This window comes from Oreochromis niloticus, linkage group LG6, assembly GCF_001858045.2.
Source record: "Oreochromis niloticus isolate F11D_XX linkage group LG6, O_niloticus_UMD_NMBU, whole genome shotgun sequence".
NCBI classification, from domain to species: Eukaryota; Metazoa; Chordata; class Actinopteri; order Cichliformes; family Cichlidae; genus Oreochromis; species Oreochromis niloticus.
The window spans coordinates 39,095,301-39,115,366 of record NC_031971.2 but is presented as its reverse complement, the minus strand read 5'-3'; the positions used below and the strand labels follow the sequence as shown (position 1 = coordinate 39,115,366).

At 40.4% G+C, this 20,066-nt stretch overlaps 2 protein-coding genes across 4 annotated transcripts in view; one reads left to right on the top strand and one right to left on the bottom strand.

Moving 5' to 3' along the window:
* Positions 1-2,845, top strand: part of krt222 (keratin 222) — a 31,391-nt gene extending 28,546 nt beyond the window's left edge. For all 3 annotated transcript variants that reach the window (XM_005470142.4, XM_013277124.3, XM_025908089.1), the window contains one exon: positions 66-2,845. In XM_005470142.4, the coding sequence (XP_005470199.1) occupies positions 66-279 (214 nt within the window). In that variant the 3' untranslated portion in view covers positions 280-2,845. The remainder of the gene's footprint in view (positions 1-65) is intronic.
* A 216-nt stretch (positions 2,846-3,061) lies between these two features.
* LOC100712492 (tensin-4) lies at positions 3,062-19,844 on the bottom strand. The gene is made up of 12 exons (XM_005470143.4): positions 19,013-19,844; positions 16,725-16,978; positions 14,545-14,881; positions 12,009-12,406; positions 11,529-11,660; positions 9,500-9,592; positions 8,967-9,044; positions 6,469-6,531; positions 4,577-4,748; positions 4,401-4,469; positions 4,260-4,289; positions 3,062-3,882 (listed from the first exon to the last, which is right to left on the bottom strand). The coding sequence occupies exons 2-12, from the start codon at positions 16,945-16,947 to the stop codon at positions 3,750-3,752; spliced, it is 1,728 nt and encodes a 575-aa protein (XP_005470200.1). The 5' UTR covers positions 16,948-16,978; positions 19,013-19,844; the 3' UTR covers positions 3,062-3,749.
* Between the last annotated feature and the right edge of the window lie 222 nt (positions 19,845-20,066).

Below are 20,066 nucleotides of genomic sequence, written 5' to 3'. Positions count from 1 at the left end.
ACGTTTTTCACAGAATGTGTTTATAGTTTGCATATTCACTGTTTATTACCAACATCTCTCACCAGGACAGAGAAGATTGACAAGGTGATAAAGCAGTGGGAGGGCTCCTTCTTCAGGGGGAATCCCAAGCTGAGGAAGAAGTCTGTGTCGCTGCGCTTCGACCTGCACATGGCCGCGGCGGACGAGGGGTGCGCCCAAACCAAACAGGACAGCCTCCCCGACGTGGAGGTGCGTCTCATCATGAAGAGATCCCGCAGCATCCCGACCATCACGCAGTAACTCGCTCACCGTTGGGTCCGAGCTGACGCCGGTTTGCGGTAACAAAAATAACATTTGTGCCGCGACGGCGGGCACGTTACCACCCGTCACCATCGTGCTTAATCTGAATTTTAGCTGATGAGTTCTCATCAGATCTTTGGCATCTCTGACTGGATGATCATTAACCATCAGGCTTTTGTGGTGACCATTTTTATAGTGTCAGAAAGACTTACAGTCATTACTTCACAGAGAATAAGTATTTAATATGTAAAACATATTTCTGCATCATCATTTTAGATGAAGAAAAGCTGTCTTTGAACACTTTGTTTCAGTTAGGTTTCACTGGATTAAAGACATCATAATAATGACTCTGCTTAACTATAGCATTTAACCCTGATTAGCACCTGGTACAGGAAGCTGAGAGCACAGGTAGACTTGGATGAATGGAGACACAGCACTAAGAGCTGCTGTGAACTACCTAAGAGTGGATTGTCATCTTTTGGTAGATTTTCTGTGAGGGGCTGTATGAAAATTACAAAGTTGTGTTTTTTCTTTGTTTTTTTTGTAGAAATTACATATAAAATTTGTCAATGTCGCATAATAGTTCTACTCCAGTCTGCATCTCAGTAAAGAGCAGAGCAAAATATGTTTTGTATTGTATTTTTTGAAAAATACAATTTTTCAAAAAACGTACACACTGACCAAAGAAGCTGCCTGATATTATTCTGACTAAAATAAAAATGCAAGTAAAGTGTAATTTAAATAGCACCTTTATAAACAGAGTTTACAAAGTGCAAAAGAAAAAATCTGAGAAGGGAAACTTCTACTGAAAGCCACATGATGGATGAAAGAGTCACTGTGATGGCTTTCAAATGTTTCCCCTACATTAGGTAGCAATTAGTTTAACCTTAGCCTGGAAGAAAACTGTGGCCTAATCAGATTTTTAGGAGGGCCATCTGAGAGCTAAAACCTACGTCTATTAACCAACGTTAACACTGGATGGTTATCATCAGGTCCCATCAGGTAACCTGAAAACAACAGGAGTTGACCCAAAGTTGTGAAGACCAAAATGAACAGCCCAGTTCTTTATGAGCAGTCCCAAAGTGCTTTTCAGATATTCTGTATATAAAAATGGAGGCGTTAGTGGCAGTACTGAGCAGGAAGTGCAGGTGATCAGGTGAGAAATCAAAAGGTAGCGAATAAAACAGCGACAGGAAAAATATAAAAAGAATAAAAAACACAAATCAAAATTAATAACGAATACTAGTGATGACTTTAAAAAGTTTAAAAAATAATAAGAGATCATCAAATAGAACTGATTTAACAATTGTTGGACATATCAGACAAGTCCAGACCTTTGGGTTTCAGGTGAGAGGAGTTTTTAGTGAGGATGACCTCTGAGGTGAAAGAGAAAGAGAACAGATAGAAACAGAATGTTTGGGATCCCAGCACGGAGACTGGGTGGTTAAAAAAGCTTGTTTGCAAATAGACAGATGTGCCATGATTCAGGAGGTCTTCTCATCCATCCAGTTTTCTAACCACTGGAGCCAGCAGCTGGAGCCAGCAGCTGGAGCCAGCAGCTGGAGCCAGTCCACACTGTCATAGGGTGAAAGGCGGTCCTGCACAGATCACCAGTGTTTCACCTCCTACCCCTGACTGACATTGCACCATGTGGCACCTTTACGCTTGAGAAGCTGCTACTGACTGAATGTGAGGGTTTGCTTTAAAACAAATTTCAAACAAATTTGTAAAATTAATTAAAAAATGTAAAAAAAAAAAAAAAAAAAGGTTGATGGAAAAACTAATAGTTCTATATAAATTTTTTTAAATTACATCCTTTATTTATCCCAATAAAAGACAGTAAAATCTCTTTTTCAAAACAGCAGCAGATACTTTAACAATTTTAAACATTTTAAACCGCCACGCAGTTCAAACAAGTTCACACAACTACAGGTCAAATTTCAGTGCAACTTACTTCAATTTCCACATTATAACCATCTCTGACGATTTCAGGTACGTATATGTAGATGAGTGTCTTAAACTTTGCTTTTAAAGTAAAGCCTTGCTCCGTGTCCGCTAATTTTCATACAGTCCCTTCCTGCTTTGCACTGCAGACACTCACAGCACTGAAAGAAATCCAGAGTTTGTTTTACTCTGAGGGTCTTTTGTCATTGCGGTTAATCCTCTGTGTGGGGATTTAAAAAAATATATATATATACATATATATACATATATATATATATATATATATATATATATATATATATATTGCTACTGAAGCTGATGACATGGCGTTCTTGTATGATACTCACTGTGACCTAAACAGCAGTGAGAATTTAGATTCCCCGTCTTAACCAGAGGAGGGCAGTGTTTGTAAATAGTTACCACTGCGGTGTGTTCTCACTGCTCCACTCTGTCGTGTAACACATGCCCTGTTGCACCTTAGAAGTTTTTATGCTATCTTTTGAGTTGGCACCAAAGATAAATATATATATATATATATACATATATATAAAAGAAGCGGACTGCTGAGCTTTGCATTTGGGTCCCTTAAAATATGTTGAGAATATTAAAAAAAAAAAAATTACCTATGCAGTTCTGTACTTGGTCTTGCTTTGCTTCAGGAAGCACACTCTTCATTTTGAGAGCTCTGTAACTTCAGAATGAAGCATTATGCTTTTATCTAAAGATTTATCATTTCAAATAAAACAGAGAAATATGTGCAGACTGTTGTGTTTTCTGTCACAAGTGCAAAATAAAGCTGCTTCTTCTTTATTATTTTCACACACGCTATTAACATATGAATAGTTAAAAATGTTTATTTTTCATCATGAGCAAAAAGACAAAAATAAAAATCCACGAATATACAGAGAATAAAGTTTTTACAGTGCATTGCAGTGTAATAAATACATTCAGGGGTAGCTGCAGAGTTTGAAATGAACTGACCTATCAGGGTTCATTTGTTTCTCTTCAAGTCTTTTCACCTTCAAACTTTTAATTACCACATCACTATATTTCGATGCATCAGATAATGAACGTTCACCTCTCAGGGAAAAGGGCTCCTGTTCATATGAAGACATAACGTGCCACTTTCTCACATCTAAAACTGTTCTCTCAGCAGTCTTAAAAGAAATAGTTGGCTTTGTTTTACTGCTTTTACCATCTGATTGGATGATATTCAAACTATGGCGCCTCATTCATTTACAATCATATGTTATAGATGCAGTCCACTATATCCTAATTTTTGCCATAATCACTCATATATCTCTCTTTTAATATGATTTTTATCATCTGATCAGACACCGGAACCTAAATCAGGTTTTCCTTGCAATTCAGCAGAAACACAAACTTGTCCAGTTTTCTCCAAAGCAGTAACGACACTTCCTGTGACCACCATACTGGACAGGTTATTTGTAGAAGAGCACAGTGTTAAACAGAAAGTGTAAGCAGGAGTCTTGAAGTTGTATCACGCCGTCTCTGGGTTTGCATGTTTATGGCTTGGATACAGCTGCCTGAATCACCTTGATGACTTCGCTGCAGGGCTGCAGGGTGTCATATTCTGCAAATACGTGACAAACATTCTCCATACCGGCTTCAATGCCCTTTGCCACAAAGCCAAACAACCTGTCGGCACAAAGAAACATGAGTCAGATTAATTTCACCGGAAGAAGAAGATACTTTTGAAAGGGACCTCTTCTGTTTTTCATTATTTACTGTCAAATATATTGTTCTCAGTAGTATTCATAGAAGCCCCACCCACATCCTATTCAAACAATTAATTTATGAGGGGCAGCCAATAAGAAAAAAGCTGGCTTAAAAGGGAGGAGCTGACTGAAACACCTTATTTCAGAAAGAGGATGAACTGAGTTCCTGCACCAAGACCCAGTGTAAGATAAAGAAGGATTATTTTGAGCTGCTGCTGATGCAAAGCTACGCTAATACAGCTAAAATGTGTAAATGAACAGAACAGGTCCCCTATTTAGACGTGAAGTTCAGATTACCTTGCACCAAAACTTGAACCTCTCGTCCACCTGTGAGTATAAGACAGACAAAGTTTCAGATTAGAAATGAAACACACTGATGACCATCAGTGGAGATGATTTCTGACATCTGCGCTCACAGCTCATGTCATGCATACTCACACTCGATTGTCTGGATCTTCACCACCGTAGCTCAGCATGTGAGCAGGGTAATGGCGCCTGAAGAAGAGTCTGCAAGAAACGATACATCTTGACCCAGTGTCACACACAGACCACACCTAAACACCACGGGAGCGCATAAAATCTCAGCAACACGTTGATTTGATGTGTTTTCTTACTTCCTGTTGATGTCTGTGAGAGTGACACCCTTCAGAGATACTTTCATGTTGACTATGGTTGGTGTGAAGGAACCTGGAGCCTTCTCGAGTGTTGACGACACCGCCCTTTGCACTGCACAGGGTCCCGTCAGCATCTCAGTGGGGATGGCGTTAAGGTAGACAAAGTTGGAGGCTGTTGACAAGACAAACAAGGGGATTGGAAACGAAGACACTTGTTAAACATAGAGATGAGGGGTTGTTTCGACTCTGCCACTGGGAGACTTTAAGTACAGTGTGAGTGTTGTCAGGAAGTAAGAAGAGATCTTGGCTCTTAGAGCAGCCGTCATATTCAGCAGAATGTCCTCAGACTCCCCATGTTTGTGTGTTAATAAAGGAGACGGATAAATGAGAAATGTATACTATCATTTATTTCTTCTTCTTTTATTAGTTGATTCTTTGTGATATCTTTGCAGTTGTTGTTTTAGGTTTTTTTAATTGTTTCTTTGTATTTCATTTGCACTATAATGACAAATTTTGATTCATCAAATAACTTTTATGCAGAAGAGGAGTAAGCTCCACAGAGGATGCCCACTGACCAGGACGTTTGACCCAGCAACCACTGCAAGACTGTGCACCACTTTTTGGTTTGAAGTAATAAAAATATTCTTGTGATCCAGTTTCTGTAAAATGTAAGTTTGTCTTGTTGCTTTGGAGGAGTGTATATTTTCACTTTATTTATTTTTCTGTTGAGAAATCTCGCAGTATTTCACTGAAGTAAATAAAATTTTGGGATACTTTGTCCTCCATTTATCTGTGTCGAAACAAAGATGGCTGCCTGCCTGGTTGAGTGGAATTTAGCCAAAAAAGCTGGAATGTTTCAAAGCCTTAACATTTTTCTCCCACTTAGTGAAAGGAGACTTTGAGGAATGTGGAAAGGCCTTCAGGACGACGGTAAGTGTTTTTAATAATATCCTGAGTTTTTCAGACTTTAAAAGAAAAGTTCGCTCTTTGACCTCTCACTGATGAAGCAACCCGTGGCTGTGGCGTCAAATCAGCAGCATCTCTAACACTGTAGCTCTTTACCGAGAAGAGGTATTATTACCACCTGTGAGAGGCTTCACGGCTGTGGCAAGTCAAACTGCCTGACAGCCAGTCACGCTGTTTGCTCAGGAAGTCAATGCACATGAAAACAGGGGTGCAGGTAAAAGCAACACTTTATATTCTGCAGATAAAAGCGATGTGCAAACCCTCAAACCAGGCTTTCGATGTTTGTGATCAAACCTCAGATAACAAGTCGGTGGGATACGGTACTATCAGCATTTCCTGCTTGGCTGCAGAGCAGAAGAGTAGTGTTTATAACCGCAGGACAGGAAAAGGCATGAATGCAAGGGGGTTTGTTGTTGTTGGTTTCTTTTCTTTTCTGTTTTTAACACTTCAGGATCCTAACTCTGTTGGTCAGACTCCTATTACTGCTTATTTTGGAGTTTAATTTGTTGGAGTTTAACCCTGACCCTGGCTGTGCTGAAGCACAGGTACAGCTTTGTGGCGAACAGAAGGAAACCTGCAGCTGCACTATATTAGCTCACACTAACCTGTGTTTCCATTAGCTTAATTTTAAATTAACCGTGTCCTAGTTTTTGGAGTGTTGGTGCAAAATTATGTATTTAATCATGTTTTCAATCATAACTTATCATCAGTGTTCGCTGCTTAGAAAAGGTCAAATTCTTAATACCTTTAATATTGTGATCTGACAGAAAATGTCCAGTTTGTCTTTATTTTGGCAAAGGCAAAGAAGTCTCCCAAAAATTCCCCAAATGCAGATCTGGACTCTGGACCAGGCCAGGTCCTGTACAGGCCAGTACTACTTAAAATGCCCAAACAGAGTCAGTTGTGGGGGTGTTACATGGACTCACCTATTTTGTTGTCGTCCTCTGAAGGTGCTTTCTCTTTTGCTCTCTCCTCTGCTGATCTCAGGTCTGTGTAGACAAATAAGATTTGAGTTTATGTGAATTTGAGGGGCTTTACTGGCACAACAGTAAGACCAAATGACCTAGAAGTGACACTTTTAGTTGATTCAACATTAATGTTTTTTCCAGTGTATGTGGTGTCCCTGATGTTGGGGGCATGTTTGTGAATACTGAGCAGCAAGTTGTTCCTGTTCTTCTTCTGCTGGGAATATTTCTGCTTTTTTTTTTTTAAAATGTGGCATTAAAGCACAATAGAACTTGTTCAAGTAAAGATCTGTTTTAGTGTCATGTTTCAGTTTTCTGCTCATTGCCAGTACATTAGCAGACTCTTTGAAACACCCCTGGTTCCCCTGCATTACTTCCTTTTTTCAGTTGCCAGTTTGTGGTTGCTGGAGCTGCACTCTGTTAGGATCTGTTCCTGCTTTTTGTCTCTGACGTGAGAAAGATAACCCGACAATCCATAATTTGAAGAAACATTCTCATTTAGTTTGGCTTTTATCTTCTTTCCAAAATAGTTTTAGTTGTTAGAATTTGGTTTGGAAAGTAGCCCTACTGTGAGAGGCCAAGCGTCTGAGTGAGGACACCTTCCTACCTCTTTATATCTTTGACACAGACAGAAAAACACAATCGACTATATCTAAAGGATGGTCATGACCTCAGTGATGTCACTCATTGGTTTGTGTCCATCATTTTGATTGGTCGAAAGGAACATTTTGTCAGCACCACATAAGAATTGAGGCTTGGAGCTGAACGAGGACATTGCTCACTCATTGGCTTATATCTTGTGATTGACTGGTTATTAGCCAATAAGTATATCCTGGAGGACCCTCCTTTGCGACTGATGATGACCATAATTTACAAAATGAACTACATATTTTATTCAGTATTACCTGAAACTACAGTAATTTAGAAAATGTTTACTGAGTTCAGAGAGCGAAGGAAGCAGTGATGTTTTCCAACAGACGTCTTTAGGACCAGAAGGTTTTTTGCAGCCAGCAGAATTGCACCCCACATTTGACCCTGTGTACTACATAAAGCAGGATGGTTTTTGGTCTATGACAATTTAAAGTATTATTATTATTATAGAGTATTAGTCAGGTGTCAGTCTGTCATCGGTTAGCCGACTGCAGCTGGTCTAAAACGCGGCAGCACGGTTACTATGTCACTTTTTGAATTGACTTTAAGATTTTATTATTCGTTTTTAAGGCATTGCACGCATTAGCACCTTCATACCTTTCTGATCTTTTGAACCGGTACACTCCTTCAAAGTCACTGAGGTCTGCAGACCAAACTCCTGGCTTTCCTGAGGTCCAGATTAAAGCACAGCGGCGATCAGGCCTTTGCTGTGACTGCTCCTAAACTGTGGAACAAATTGCCTCTTCACATCAGTCCCTCCCCAACGTTAGACACTTTCAAAACCTGATTGAAAACCCACTTTTACTCCTTGGCTTTTAAATCAGAATGAGATCAGACTACTTCTATTTGTGTTGCTTTTCACTCAGATGTTCCTATGTTATGCTTCTTTTCTTAAATGTTGTCATGTCTTCCTGTGTTTTTATCTCTAACAGCACTTTGGTCAACAGTTGTTGTTTTAAAATCTGCTATATAAATAAATTTGACTTTGACTTTAAAGTAGGGCTGGAAAGTAAGCAAGTTTTAATATCAGTTACATTTGGCTCAACAAGCTTAATTCCCAGCAGTGTTCTTTTTAACCCTTTCCTAAAAACTCAGACTCAATCACTGTTAAGTTCAGCTTGAGCTAATATGACTGAAATTAAGCCTTCATTCAAAAATGTCTTTATAGACGAGTAAAACTGTATGAATGGTTGTCTACAGCTGCTTTTGTCTCCAGATAGTTCAGTCTCTCTCACATAGTCTCTTTCTGCAGCACACAGCAGGTATCTGTCACTCTCAGGGCCCAGCAGTTGTCCTTTACAGTCGATTAATTATATTGAATGAAATATGTTAAAGGCCCCTTTAGAAATACACTTTAAAACAAAAAGTCAAACTCCATTATTTTACTGTTTATGAACCAATATTGTTTGCAAACTTTGGAAAGGATCCAGGTTTAAGGCATTCTGATAGTTTTCAAACATGAAGATTACTTTTATTATTTAGTCTTTATTAAGTCTCAGCTCTAAAAAAGCTGCTTAAACTTGTCATGTTTCCTTTTTTTGTAGTGCGGGGGTGGGCAACTCCAGACCTTGAGTGCCGGTGTCCTGCAGGTTTTAGATCTCACCGTGGGTCAACACACCTGAATCAAATGATTAGTTCATTACCAGGCCTCTGGAGAACTTCAAGACATGTTGAGGAGGTTATTTAGCCATTTAAATCAGCTGTGTTGGAACAAGGATCCATCTAAAACCTGCAGGACACCGACCCTCGAGGCCTGGAGTTGCCTACCCCTGGTGTAGTGTGTGCAGTAATAACAAAGGCTCAGTTACCGTGGCAGTAGAGGCATAATCTGCAGGGTAAGGCGTAAGCAGAAATGGTGTGCTGGTACACCAAGGCAGAGAGACTACCTGCAAAGACACAAAGCAAATCACAGCTCCAGCTGAGTACAGATAAGCAACTTTCTGATTGGCTAATTCAAGAACAATGAAGTTTGAACTTTGCCAGGTCTGAAGACAACCTACCGAGTTTTGTTATGACACAGAGACTCTGCTTCTGCTGCTATGATGACTGTTTTTCCATATTTCAGTGAAACATTACTGTAACATTACATATCTGTGGCGACAGACATATCAGTACATGCCCATGGGTGTCTGATTATAAACCAGTGACCCACACTACTGATAAGAAAGGTTCTTTGGGTGTGAGAATACACACCCTTTGTACTAATGCTCAAGGATAAGATCCATCCCACTCATGCCCACCCACATCCCAGGAGGCGAGAGATCTCTGAGTCAGAGCAGCACTCGCTTTTTAAGCAGACAAGTGAATTCTCGGTGGATATGAAACTGATAACTCGACTCACCAAAGTAGGGTTCCTGAGAAGAGCCTTTAATGCGCACGCCTTTGGCTGATGATTCAATGAGGAAGTGTCTGATAAGATCAGAGCTACTTTCCCCTGTTTTGACAAAAGGACAAATGTCAGAGAATGATATACACACAGAATGCACAATATATGAAGGCGATATGATAAAGAAGCACTGGAATAACCCTTTCCCACCAGTTTCTTCAAAAAAGAAGACACAGGACCACATAATTGCTCGTGTTGACGTCAGTGGCTGTGTGGCAGGGCACTGCAAGATGTTCATCAGCGATTGGCAAATGTAACCTACGAATTCTTTCACCCAGCTTCAGCTAGCGCTGCTGCATAGGATTCCCAAATCTTTCGAAATGTGAGCTTGTTCTTAAAAGGCACTGAGGCAGAGCACTGAGACCACAATGATGGAAAAGAGGCATTAGTTACTAATAGCGCTGGATGGCAGTGATTTCTAATTGTGAGAGATGCAGGGTACATAAAGCTTTCAAAAAACATTATGTTGCTGCTGTAATAAGTAAAGTGCTGCCATTCATTTAGTGCGTGAGCCATGCATTTTGCCTCCATGCAGCCCAGATAAATTAGATTTAATAAATGTAGAGTTTTACAGATAGTTGTCTCCGGTCATTTGCTGTGATCAGGGAGTTAATTTACTTCAATTTAAAATTCATTCTGACTCACAAGGCCACCATAAACACATAAATATGGCCATCAATGATCTGATGTTCTCACCCTGTCCTATGTTTTTCCCCCCTAAGGACTGACTAGTGCTGGTCTGTTGGTAAAATAGCTCCATAAAATAGAGTCGCAGAGCTTTACAGGCTAATTTATTGGCCGTTCTCACGAGCAGTGGTGCGAGGTTTCAGGGCATACACTCTCTTCTTTTGTTCCTCCAATTGTTTTGTGGCTAGGCGATTATCAGCATGCACATGATGCTGTCAGTCATGTCTCGCTGAAACTTTGAAGTGTTTTGGAAATTATTTGTCATTCTTCCCTGTTATAGACTGTTACAGTGTTGGATGCTTGTCTTAAACTGGCGGAAGCTTTGTTCAATAATCCCTGGGAGCGGAAAACTCACATTGAGAGCAGATATTCATGCACCTGCTGTTTGAACCGTCTGTTTGTACGGGGCAACCAATCAGGTGAAAGTTCATTTAAAGGGAGAGGAGCTAAAATGATTCATTTATGACAGAGGGTAAACTAAGGGACTGCACCGAGGCCAGAGTTAAGAATAGATTGGTGCTGTAAGCGAGCAGAATAGGCAGCCTTTGAATGCCTGTATGTGAAGGATTTATAACTTTAGCTCAGCTAAGGCAAACTGTTTGGTCTCACAGAGTTAATTAGTGTTTTTAGTTCCATTTTATAGCCTTACATTTTTGTGACTGGTTTAAATAAAAGAGGGAATATTATATAATGTACTGCTAAAGAAAACCATGCTAAATAGAAAAACATGTTGCTAGATTGCCCGTGATGTAGGGATAATTCGATGGATGGAGCCTGTCAGTGAAGTGGTCTCAGAGCTCGACCAACGCTCACATATCCTGCATTCCTGAAAGGGATGAAAACATACAAATCTACAAACGAGGCAAGCCTCAAAATTGTTTCGTGAGTGAGGTCCTTTTTTTTTCCGCGTCGACTGCTTACAGTGCCGTAAATAGCTGGTTTTCTTTTGTGTTTATACAAGGTATACTGTGGTAGGAAAAAATGACAGCACTGCGTACTAGCTCGCCACAGATAGCTTGATGTCGTCAGCAGAGTTGGGTAAGGCATTCGCTGCAGGTCTCTGGTATAGACCAGAGCATTTATGTAAAATTAGAGATCTTTATATACCGTCTGTGTTATATATGAGTAACAACAACAGCACCACGCTACACTGTATTCATGCTTTGTGTGTGCAGTTGTGTTTTTTGTGGCTTTAAGATCTTCTGTTTCCTGGATCTGACTGATTTCTGCTTTTGAAACTTGACATTTTTTTTATGTCGCTGTGAGGTCAGGCCACTGCTCTTACTAGTGAGCTTACCTGGATAGGCAGCAGCAGTAAAGCTGGTGGGCGTTTGATCTACCTTCATGGCCAAACCAAAACTGCCTCTGTAGGAGGTGCTGTCTCTCACCACAAAGGTTCCTGCTTCCTTGTCTTTTACCAGAGCTTCAGCTAGAATAAATAAGACATCAAAAATGCTCAGAAAAATGCAACAACTTGTGTTTTATTACTCAAGAAAAAAACACTTATTCACCACTTTAGCTTGATGGCATACTTTCAGAGTTTGAACAAAGCTTTTGAGAAGATTCCCATTGATGGAAAAGCACCGGGGGGGAAATATCTGCAGTGAATGTGTTTAACTTTGTGGTGAAGGCTTTCATGCTGAATTGCATCAACATTTTGTACTTTAAGCAGGACTGTGAAATGAAATTGTTACTTTTGAGACCTCCTCAAACGAGTCCACTGTGAATTTAGTGCTTTTACTCTAAGGTCTTCATGTGATGCTTGCTTGGGTCTCACCTTCTGCTCTGCTGATGTGTGGACGGAACCAAAACTTTGATGTATCCATGACAAATTTCATTGATGGCTGGCTGCCGTTAAAACGGGCTTGAGAACTGGAATAAGTTGGTTTTGCCACAGGGTTCCTCTGGAGTAACTCGATCTGTGGTTCAGGGCTGTGCAGATCCTGTTGAGGTGCACCGTTGACTAACAGTAAAGGAATATCGGTCAGTGACCCTGAGACTGGGCCGTTCTGTGCTCCTCTGCTGTTCACTTCCTGTAAATGTCCTGGCTTTGTCATCAAGGGCTTCTCCAGGCTTTGCCTGTTATTACATGGCTTCCTCCTGGAATCGTCGCTAAAGGAGCCGGGTAGCATGGAGTCTGGAAAATCGGCATCTTCACCGGTTAAGGAGAGGTTACTATGAGGAAAGGAAAAAGGAGGAAAAATAATGTTGGAAACACAAGGTTCTTTGGCAGTGAGAAATTTTTTTAAATTTTTAATTCCCTCTAGAAGGATAACTATAATCAAAGGAACAAAGACTTTAATAAAAAAAAAAACATGTTTTTTGTTTTTTTAATTTAAAAGTATTTTTGTAATTATCCTCTGCAGAAGCAAACCTCTTCAAGAGGCTTACCTAGGCCACCTTTGTGAATGAAAAGGTCTTCTTAATGACTAGCATGGTTAAATTGAGGTTCTAGTCACTTAAGCCCCTTTTCCATTATTACCTACTCAGATTGACTAGGCACAGTTTTCACCTGTTACCAGGTACTTTTTTAGTACCCGTTTGGCCGGGGTTCCAAGCAATCCGAGCAGGTACTGAAATGTGACATCGTCAGACTGCATGCCACCGATTGGCTGGTCAGTAGCATCACTCAATGAGTTATGAGAGTGTTTCGTTCACGGAAATCAAAACCGGCGTTTTTGAAACACAACAACTGGGAAATGGCAACAAAAGCAACCCAGTGATCCCCGAGTCTGACGAAAATCCACAGACCGAGCAGCAGGTTTATTCTTGCTTCACCTTTGTTGTAGCATTCGTGCTGCGTATTACTTAAGTTGTGGGACGCTTGGACACGTTGCCATGACAAAGATCACACACATTTGGAGGTACTAAGTTGCTTTACGGCACCGTTTTAAGGCACAAAGTAGTTTTAAAACAAAGTACAGTACCGCACTAGTTCAAATGCAGTCAACAGCTCTTTAACACAATACATGTTTTTGGAAATACAAGTCAGTTTTCTTCTTTTCTGTTGATAGATTAAGTTGTTTTTTTAATATTTCAAACTGTTTCAAAACAAAATAAATTACAGTGGGTAACTGGTTTTGGTATTCAGGATTTTCTGGTTATCAAATGGTAAAATCTAAAATAAAAGCAAAGAATTGTCTGTTAAATGCCTTTTGCCTTAGATATATGCAGACTGTGCTTGTGTAAGAGCAGGAGACTGAGCCAAGAAAAACCATGAAACGTCTTTTCTAGCTCTTCCTATTAAAAGTGTCACTAAGTTCTTACTCATGGAAGACTGTCATTGAGTCTTTACCTCTAATTATAATGCACCTGTAGACGACTGTTGCGATGTAAACTGGTGCTGCAGCTATAGAACAAATTGAACATAAGGTTGTGCGGTATTTTAGGCCTAGTGCAACCTGACCTATTTTTTCTAGCTACAGTTTTAAGTTGCTCTATAAATGCATGACAAACACACTCGTAAAGTACACATATAACACTCATTGATTCTAAACGTGCACAGCTGTAAGGATAAACTTGTTGACTATGTGATTGTGCTTTTTCAAAATGCAAACTGCAGGTTGCAGGTTTCTTGATAAGGACTCAAGTGAGTGATTGAAATCATTTCTCACAGGAAACCAAAAGACAAAAATAACCAAAAATAAATAAAGGCAAGCCCAACTAAGTTGTAAGACCTGTTTTAGATCAGGGGAGAGATGCATGTCAGAAATTTTGTGTACATGGACATAAATTGTCCATAAGAAATTTACAATTTCTTAGTAAATTCAGTAAAAAATTTGAAACTAACTGTATTTCACTGGGAAATACAGTTAGTTTCTGCAGCATGTATGTTGGTGAGAAAATGTCTCCCCCTTCCCTTTTCTAAATAAGGAGAATCTTGACTTTGTGTTTAGAAATGAACCCTAACACAAATGAAAGGATTGAGCATAATGCTGTGAAACTGTGTTAAAACTCTTTCAGGCCTGCTTGAAGTTTGAGACTTGGAGTTGGGGTTTGGCTCTTACCTGTGATGGTTAAAGTTTGGAGTAAGACGCTTGGAAAGGCAATAATATCTACGAGTGTCTGCATAAAAATGGCCAGACAAAGGGGTTTGTGTGTGTGTGAGCGAGCGAGCGACCCTCGCCTAAACACAGAGTGGAACAACTTTTAGCCACAATGTGAGCACTGCTCATCCAAATCGACTCGGGCCTTCTCTGCTCGTGTCACCTCAAAATACTCACCATGTTTAAAGTGGATCAGTTTTCAAGACCAGAGAAATGGACAGAATGGAAGACATTTGCATCATGATGGGATGTCTTACTGAGTTTTACCTGCCAAGGATGTAGCTGGTGTCCGAGCAGGTCGAGGTGGAGAGGAGCGAGGCGGTGCTGTTTCTGTTGGAGTGTGACAGTCGCAGGGATCCTTGGCAAAAGTCATTCTTCGGTGAGGGGTTTCGCCTGGGTGCACTGCCAAATGGCAGCGGGGGCAGAGAGGACGATGGGGAGCTGGAGAAAACCAGCGTCCCATGGGGACTGCATCTGAGGCCGTTATGTGTGGGGATGGGAATACTCGGGGACACCGAGGGGACCACTGTGGGTGATGAAATGGTTGAGCAGCCTCTAGGAATGAGCACAACTTCAGAGAAATCTTCGTCTGAGCAAGAGGCATCTGTGGATGGAAGGGTGAGATGTTAGTATTGGGGGGAAAAAAAGTTTATTCTGGTGAGGGGAAAAAACAGTGTTGGTTTGGTTTATATCAGCGGAACTGGCTTGGTGTGTATGTAAACACACCGTTGCCAGGTATTTTTGTCATGCAGGTACCTGCTTGCACAGACTGTTCTTTGAGTTGCACATTTGTACTGTTGCTAGAACATTAGGTCACCTACAGGAGCCTCAGCCACTTCACGTTTCGTCAGGATCACCACGGTGATTGGCTCTCAGAGAATTTATGCCCTTAAGAAAATGCTGTAGCATGTGGTGTCTGTATATGCCAGACGAGCGGCTTCTGCAACCAGAGTTGCATAATTATGACTAATGTTCATGCAGAAAGAGCGAAATCTGCCTGAATATGGAGATATTTCTACACACAGCTGCTTGATTTCCTTTAAACTTATTCGCCTTTTCAGAACACGTGACAGTTTCATAAACACACGACCAAACTTCTCTGAAGAAAAGATCAGAAACAGGAAACCCATTTATTTTTACACATATGTATGTATGCTTTGACTCTTGCGCACACTTTCTGATGAAAGCAGGACTGAATGAGGCACCGTTGTTCCAGCCCGATGCGTGACTGCTCGCTGAGCTTTTTCAATCTGTAACTGTAACACATGCAGGGTGTGGTACAAGTCTGGGCAATAATCCCAGAACAGACAAAGTGGTGCAATTACAACATGATTAAAAATATTAAAACTATCTCAAAAAGGGTGGGTAAATTTCCAGAGCCCAAGGCTATCTGTACTATTTGTTTACAAGGGTGGCTATGGTTTTACTGTGATCTGTGTCACACCTCTGAAAGCTGGGAGCTTTCAAGAGTTAGACTGAAGCACAAAAAAATGGCTAAACAGGCCCTTTGTACATGTTATATTGGGTCCACATATCACTCTAAATTGTAAGTAAATTTAGCTTTTCTACAATAGTATATTTAGGTAAATGATCAGAAAGCAGATTAAACATGTAGGTACCAAACGTGTAGGCAACATTAAGTTGCTTTAGTTTATTGCTGAATGTGTGATAACGTGATGGGTGAAACATGATGACGGGTTTTCCCAGCACACTGTCTGTAACCAGGCTTCAACAGGGTCAAGGGGAGTAATTTTAAGAGAAATTAGAAACTGATGACTTCTTTACCAAAAAGCAATGTTTTTACACGTTTGAATCCACAGCAGCAGAGAAAATAGCTTTCAAAAAGTTGCTAAACTGATTTTAAGAGACATGCAACCAAAGCAATATTTAAACTTGCTTATGATGCTGATGCACTCTGAGCTTGAAGTGTCTTTGAAATGGTCTTCTTACTGTTTGGTGTAATACAGTAGCTTCAAACCCTCTTTATCTCTTCCTTGTCAACTTAAGGAGGACCTAACATATTGTTCCTTAGAATTGTGAATGCCCGAATCAAATATGGCGTATTAAACAAGTTTTAATCTAGTCAGGTTAGTGTTTGTAACCTCAGTAAGCTCCACCCTTCGCAGGTTGCTGCTATATTTCTGCTGGTGCATGGTTTCAAAATGAATATCATATAACTTGAAAAAACTGGAGAAGTGGCTTTGAGGTCAATTAGATGTAGATTTTCTGCGAAACTGCACTTGGCACCTTTAGGCTTTTATACGTAACTGATTTCAGAGCAATAAAGTTGCTATGTGGTACCTGTTAACCACACAATTTTTTGAGATAAGTTTCCCACACAGCAAGCAAGTTTTGACTGTCTCTCGTTTGAATTTGATGCATTTGCAATAAAGCGATGCGAGGTTGAATTGGGTAGAACAAGAGAAGTGTTTACAGTCTTACTGTACCTGTAGGGGGGCTGAGACATGTGGGACTTTTGCTGCATTGGATGGGTTCAAATGTAGGATCGAGTTCCAAGATTAACTGGTTGAGATTTTCCAGAGAAATGTCGAGATCAGGATCATCATGGTGGGTGACTGTCTCCTGTGCCGGTTCCAAGCAAATAGTTTGGCCCACTCTGAGAACATGACTGGGTATCGTGTGTGCCATGCCTTTAACTGTAGCCATCATGTTAGGGGAGCTCAGAGTTTTCTGTGCGTGCCTGCCAAAGGCCAGAGAGAGACAATGGAGAGAGATCGGTTATTCTGTCATGAATGAAATGAAAGCCTTGCCATTGTTGTTTCTGTATAAGAGATGCATCAAAAGCCCCCCCCCCCGATACTGTGCACCACACATGGGTACCCATCCTGAGTTTTTCAGTGTTGCTTTTGGAGAAAGTAGCAAAGTAGCAAAAAGCTGTGCAACTTGTTGCCCTATGCTGACATTAGCAATACAGAAAGACTGGAAACAGTGGAGAAAAATGACCCTGTGAATGTGTATAAGGACATCTGGAGTTGAAAAGGCCTTTGAAAAGGGAGTGTTAGTGCAGACTCAGAAGCTTTTGAAGGCTACAGGCAGAATAGGTGGAGACAGACAGAACAGACACTGCTCAGTTTGAGAACAGAGGGAGGAGTACGATTTCCATCCTGCTATTGATACCGGTGGCATTTATGAAACAAAGACCTGGGTTCTCGTGGACCCTAAAGTCTTAAAGTATTGAATTCAGTATTCTAAAAACAAGTCTTATGTAGCCTTTGAGAAATAATTGATTGCACGTCAGCTGAGATGAGCTTCGGGCACTCTTGGACCCTGAACTGGACGAGTGGAAAATGAAAATGCAAGGAAGAGTTTCCAGATATCTGAGCCAACAGTAGTCATATTTTGAGATTTCTAGGAATGACTTGGAGAAGTGCAAAACCAGCAACATGGATTTAACCAAGGCATGGCTGAAACTGGTTCCAGGTGTGGTTCATGTTGTGCTGATTTAAATGATTTAAACTTGGCACGAATTCAAGCTGAATCTGGACTTAAATCAAGGTGGGCTTGTAAATTTGTCCACGTTATCCAGAACCAACAAATTAGCCTGCATACATTAGTACAGTTTGTTGGGGATGTTTTGTTTTATGGTTTTGTGATTTGGGGTCTAGCCAAATGAACCCCCAGCCTAGCAGAAGTTAAGAAAAAACACTAAAGAGTCTGCTATACGCCACACTTCTTTGTGTTTCCAGTAATGACACTTTGATTTCCATAGAGGTGCAGCACTTTAGGAGGATAAACCTACAATAAGGGAAAAAATGCTCAGAAACTGTCGGGCTTTCAGAGAGCTAGAGGTCCAGTGAACCAGAAAAATTAAATAACCTGGAGTGGTTGCTTTATCTTCAGTTGTGGTCCTAAATTCCCTTAAAAGGACTTCTAAGCCTAAGTTGCCTTCAGCTTCAGGAACTGCAGAAAGTTAAACCTGAACATTTGTTGGGCAGCTGTGGCGGGTTGTCCACATCAGCGTGGACTACAGTGACGGCTAATCTGAAAAAGTTGGTTGTTGTTGCTGTAAAAAATAAACAGTGTGCGTCCTAGAGTGCAGCACCCAGTATGAGTCAGTACTTCTTACAGACTGCGCCTTGCAACATGTTTCTCAATCGTTTTTATAAAAGCACGCGGTGAATAATGACTCGAGCTGAGTAAATGCCGTGTTTCACTGCTGATATCAGCATGAATAGCTGCTCACAAAGGGCTACGTAATATGTGGGAAGATTGGCTCATCTGTCTCTCTCTTTTAAACTTTAGACAGGTGTGGTGCTCAGTGAGTCACTCAGGTGAGAGCTGTTACCATGGCAACTCTAATGTTTTCCTAAAACAGTAAAAGCTTGTAAGGAGTGAGATGTGCATTGTGGAAAGAATTTCCACTTCTTTTTAAGAGAAATTCAGATTATTAACAACATTTTCTGCTCATGAAAAACACACACTGAGCATCACAAAGATCCAACTTAGTCTGTAAAACACTGCATGAAATACACTACAGCTCATAGCAGCTGGATACATTTTTTTAATCTCAGAAAACAAGAGCATAATATTGTGATTATTTGGTTTCATGTAGCTTTTAGTGTCCCTGCCATGTCGCCATATAATAAACACTTAAGTCTGCATTCGTAATTAACAGGAAGGAACTTAAAATAAGGACCTGCTGCTGTTAGTTGCAAACCTTTGCTGCAGATGATATCCTGTTTATTGTTACAAGTAACAAAAAAAGTCCTCTTACCTTGCTATCTTCTGATCAGTATCCTTGCCTTGATGCTGCTTACCGTCTGACTCTGCGGTGTGTTGTACTCAAAGTGTTGGATGCTTTTATTAATAAAATCCCAACCCTCTTCCCAGTGAGCCTATCAGCAGCAAGGATCACGACTCCCTGCCGCTCCAGGTGATGATGTCATACCAGCAGTAATTTTTATGGATGGATTTTTTTTTTCATCCTAGCAATAAACTCGTGTTTCTTTCAAACAGACACCCTATTAAACTCAGTAAGTCTATTTTTTGTTGGGTTTTTTGTAATTTTGTCAATAAAATGCAGAGTTACTCTTGGTGAGGAGATGCCAGCAGTAATATAGAGCTTAACAAATTGTTCAGATCAAAAGGACGTTATGGACATTTCAAAAGTTGTACATGTGAGGGCTTGATGTAGCCCTGCAACAGACTGGTGACCTGTCCCGGGTGTGCCCTGCTCTTCCCCTATAACAGCTGTTGTATAGTTAATAATATATTGCTCCACTATTACCCAAGACTGCTTTAACTATTAAATGAATACAGTCAGAATGTGTGTTGCATTAAACACACCCCTTTATCTGTGAGTACACACTGATAAAGATAAAAATTAGTGTGTAAATAAAAACAGATTGCAATGGTTTGCTTATCTCATAAACCTGAACAAAGACACTCTGGGTGTAGGTCAAATGTTGACTGGATGAAAAGTTGCCTTAGAAACAAGAGCAGAGTTCACTGAAGGCAAATAAGTGTGGGGGGGGAAGCATGAAATATCAAAACAAGCCCATGAGAAGCACAATGAGTGGACATGTTTTATTGTTTTTAACATGGCTTCAGTTCACTACAAAGCCGTTCTTTGGATGTTGCTCAATCATGGTTCCTTTCATTTTTCTACTAAAACAAACCTTGAGATAGCCCTGTGTTTAAAGCTCTGTTTGTAGAATTAAAGCTGTGAACATGTTGTGGTCTGTCCTTTGTAAAAACAAAATATATAATAATATATACAGATAGATATAGAAGCCTGGGGGTCTTGTACGTGAGTGATGGGAGAAGGG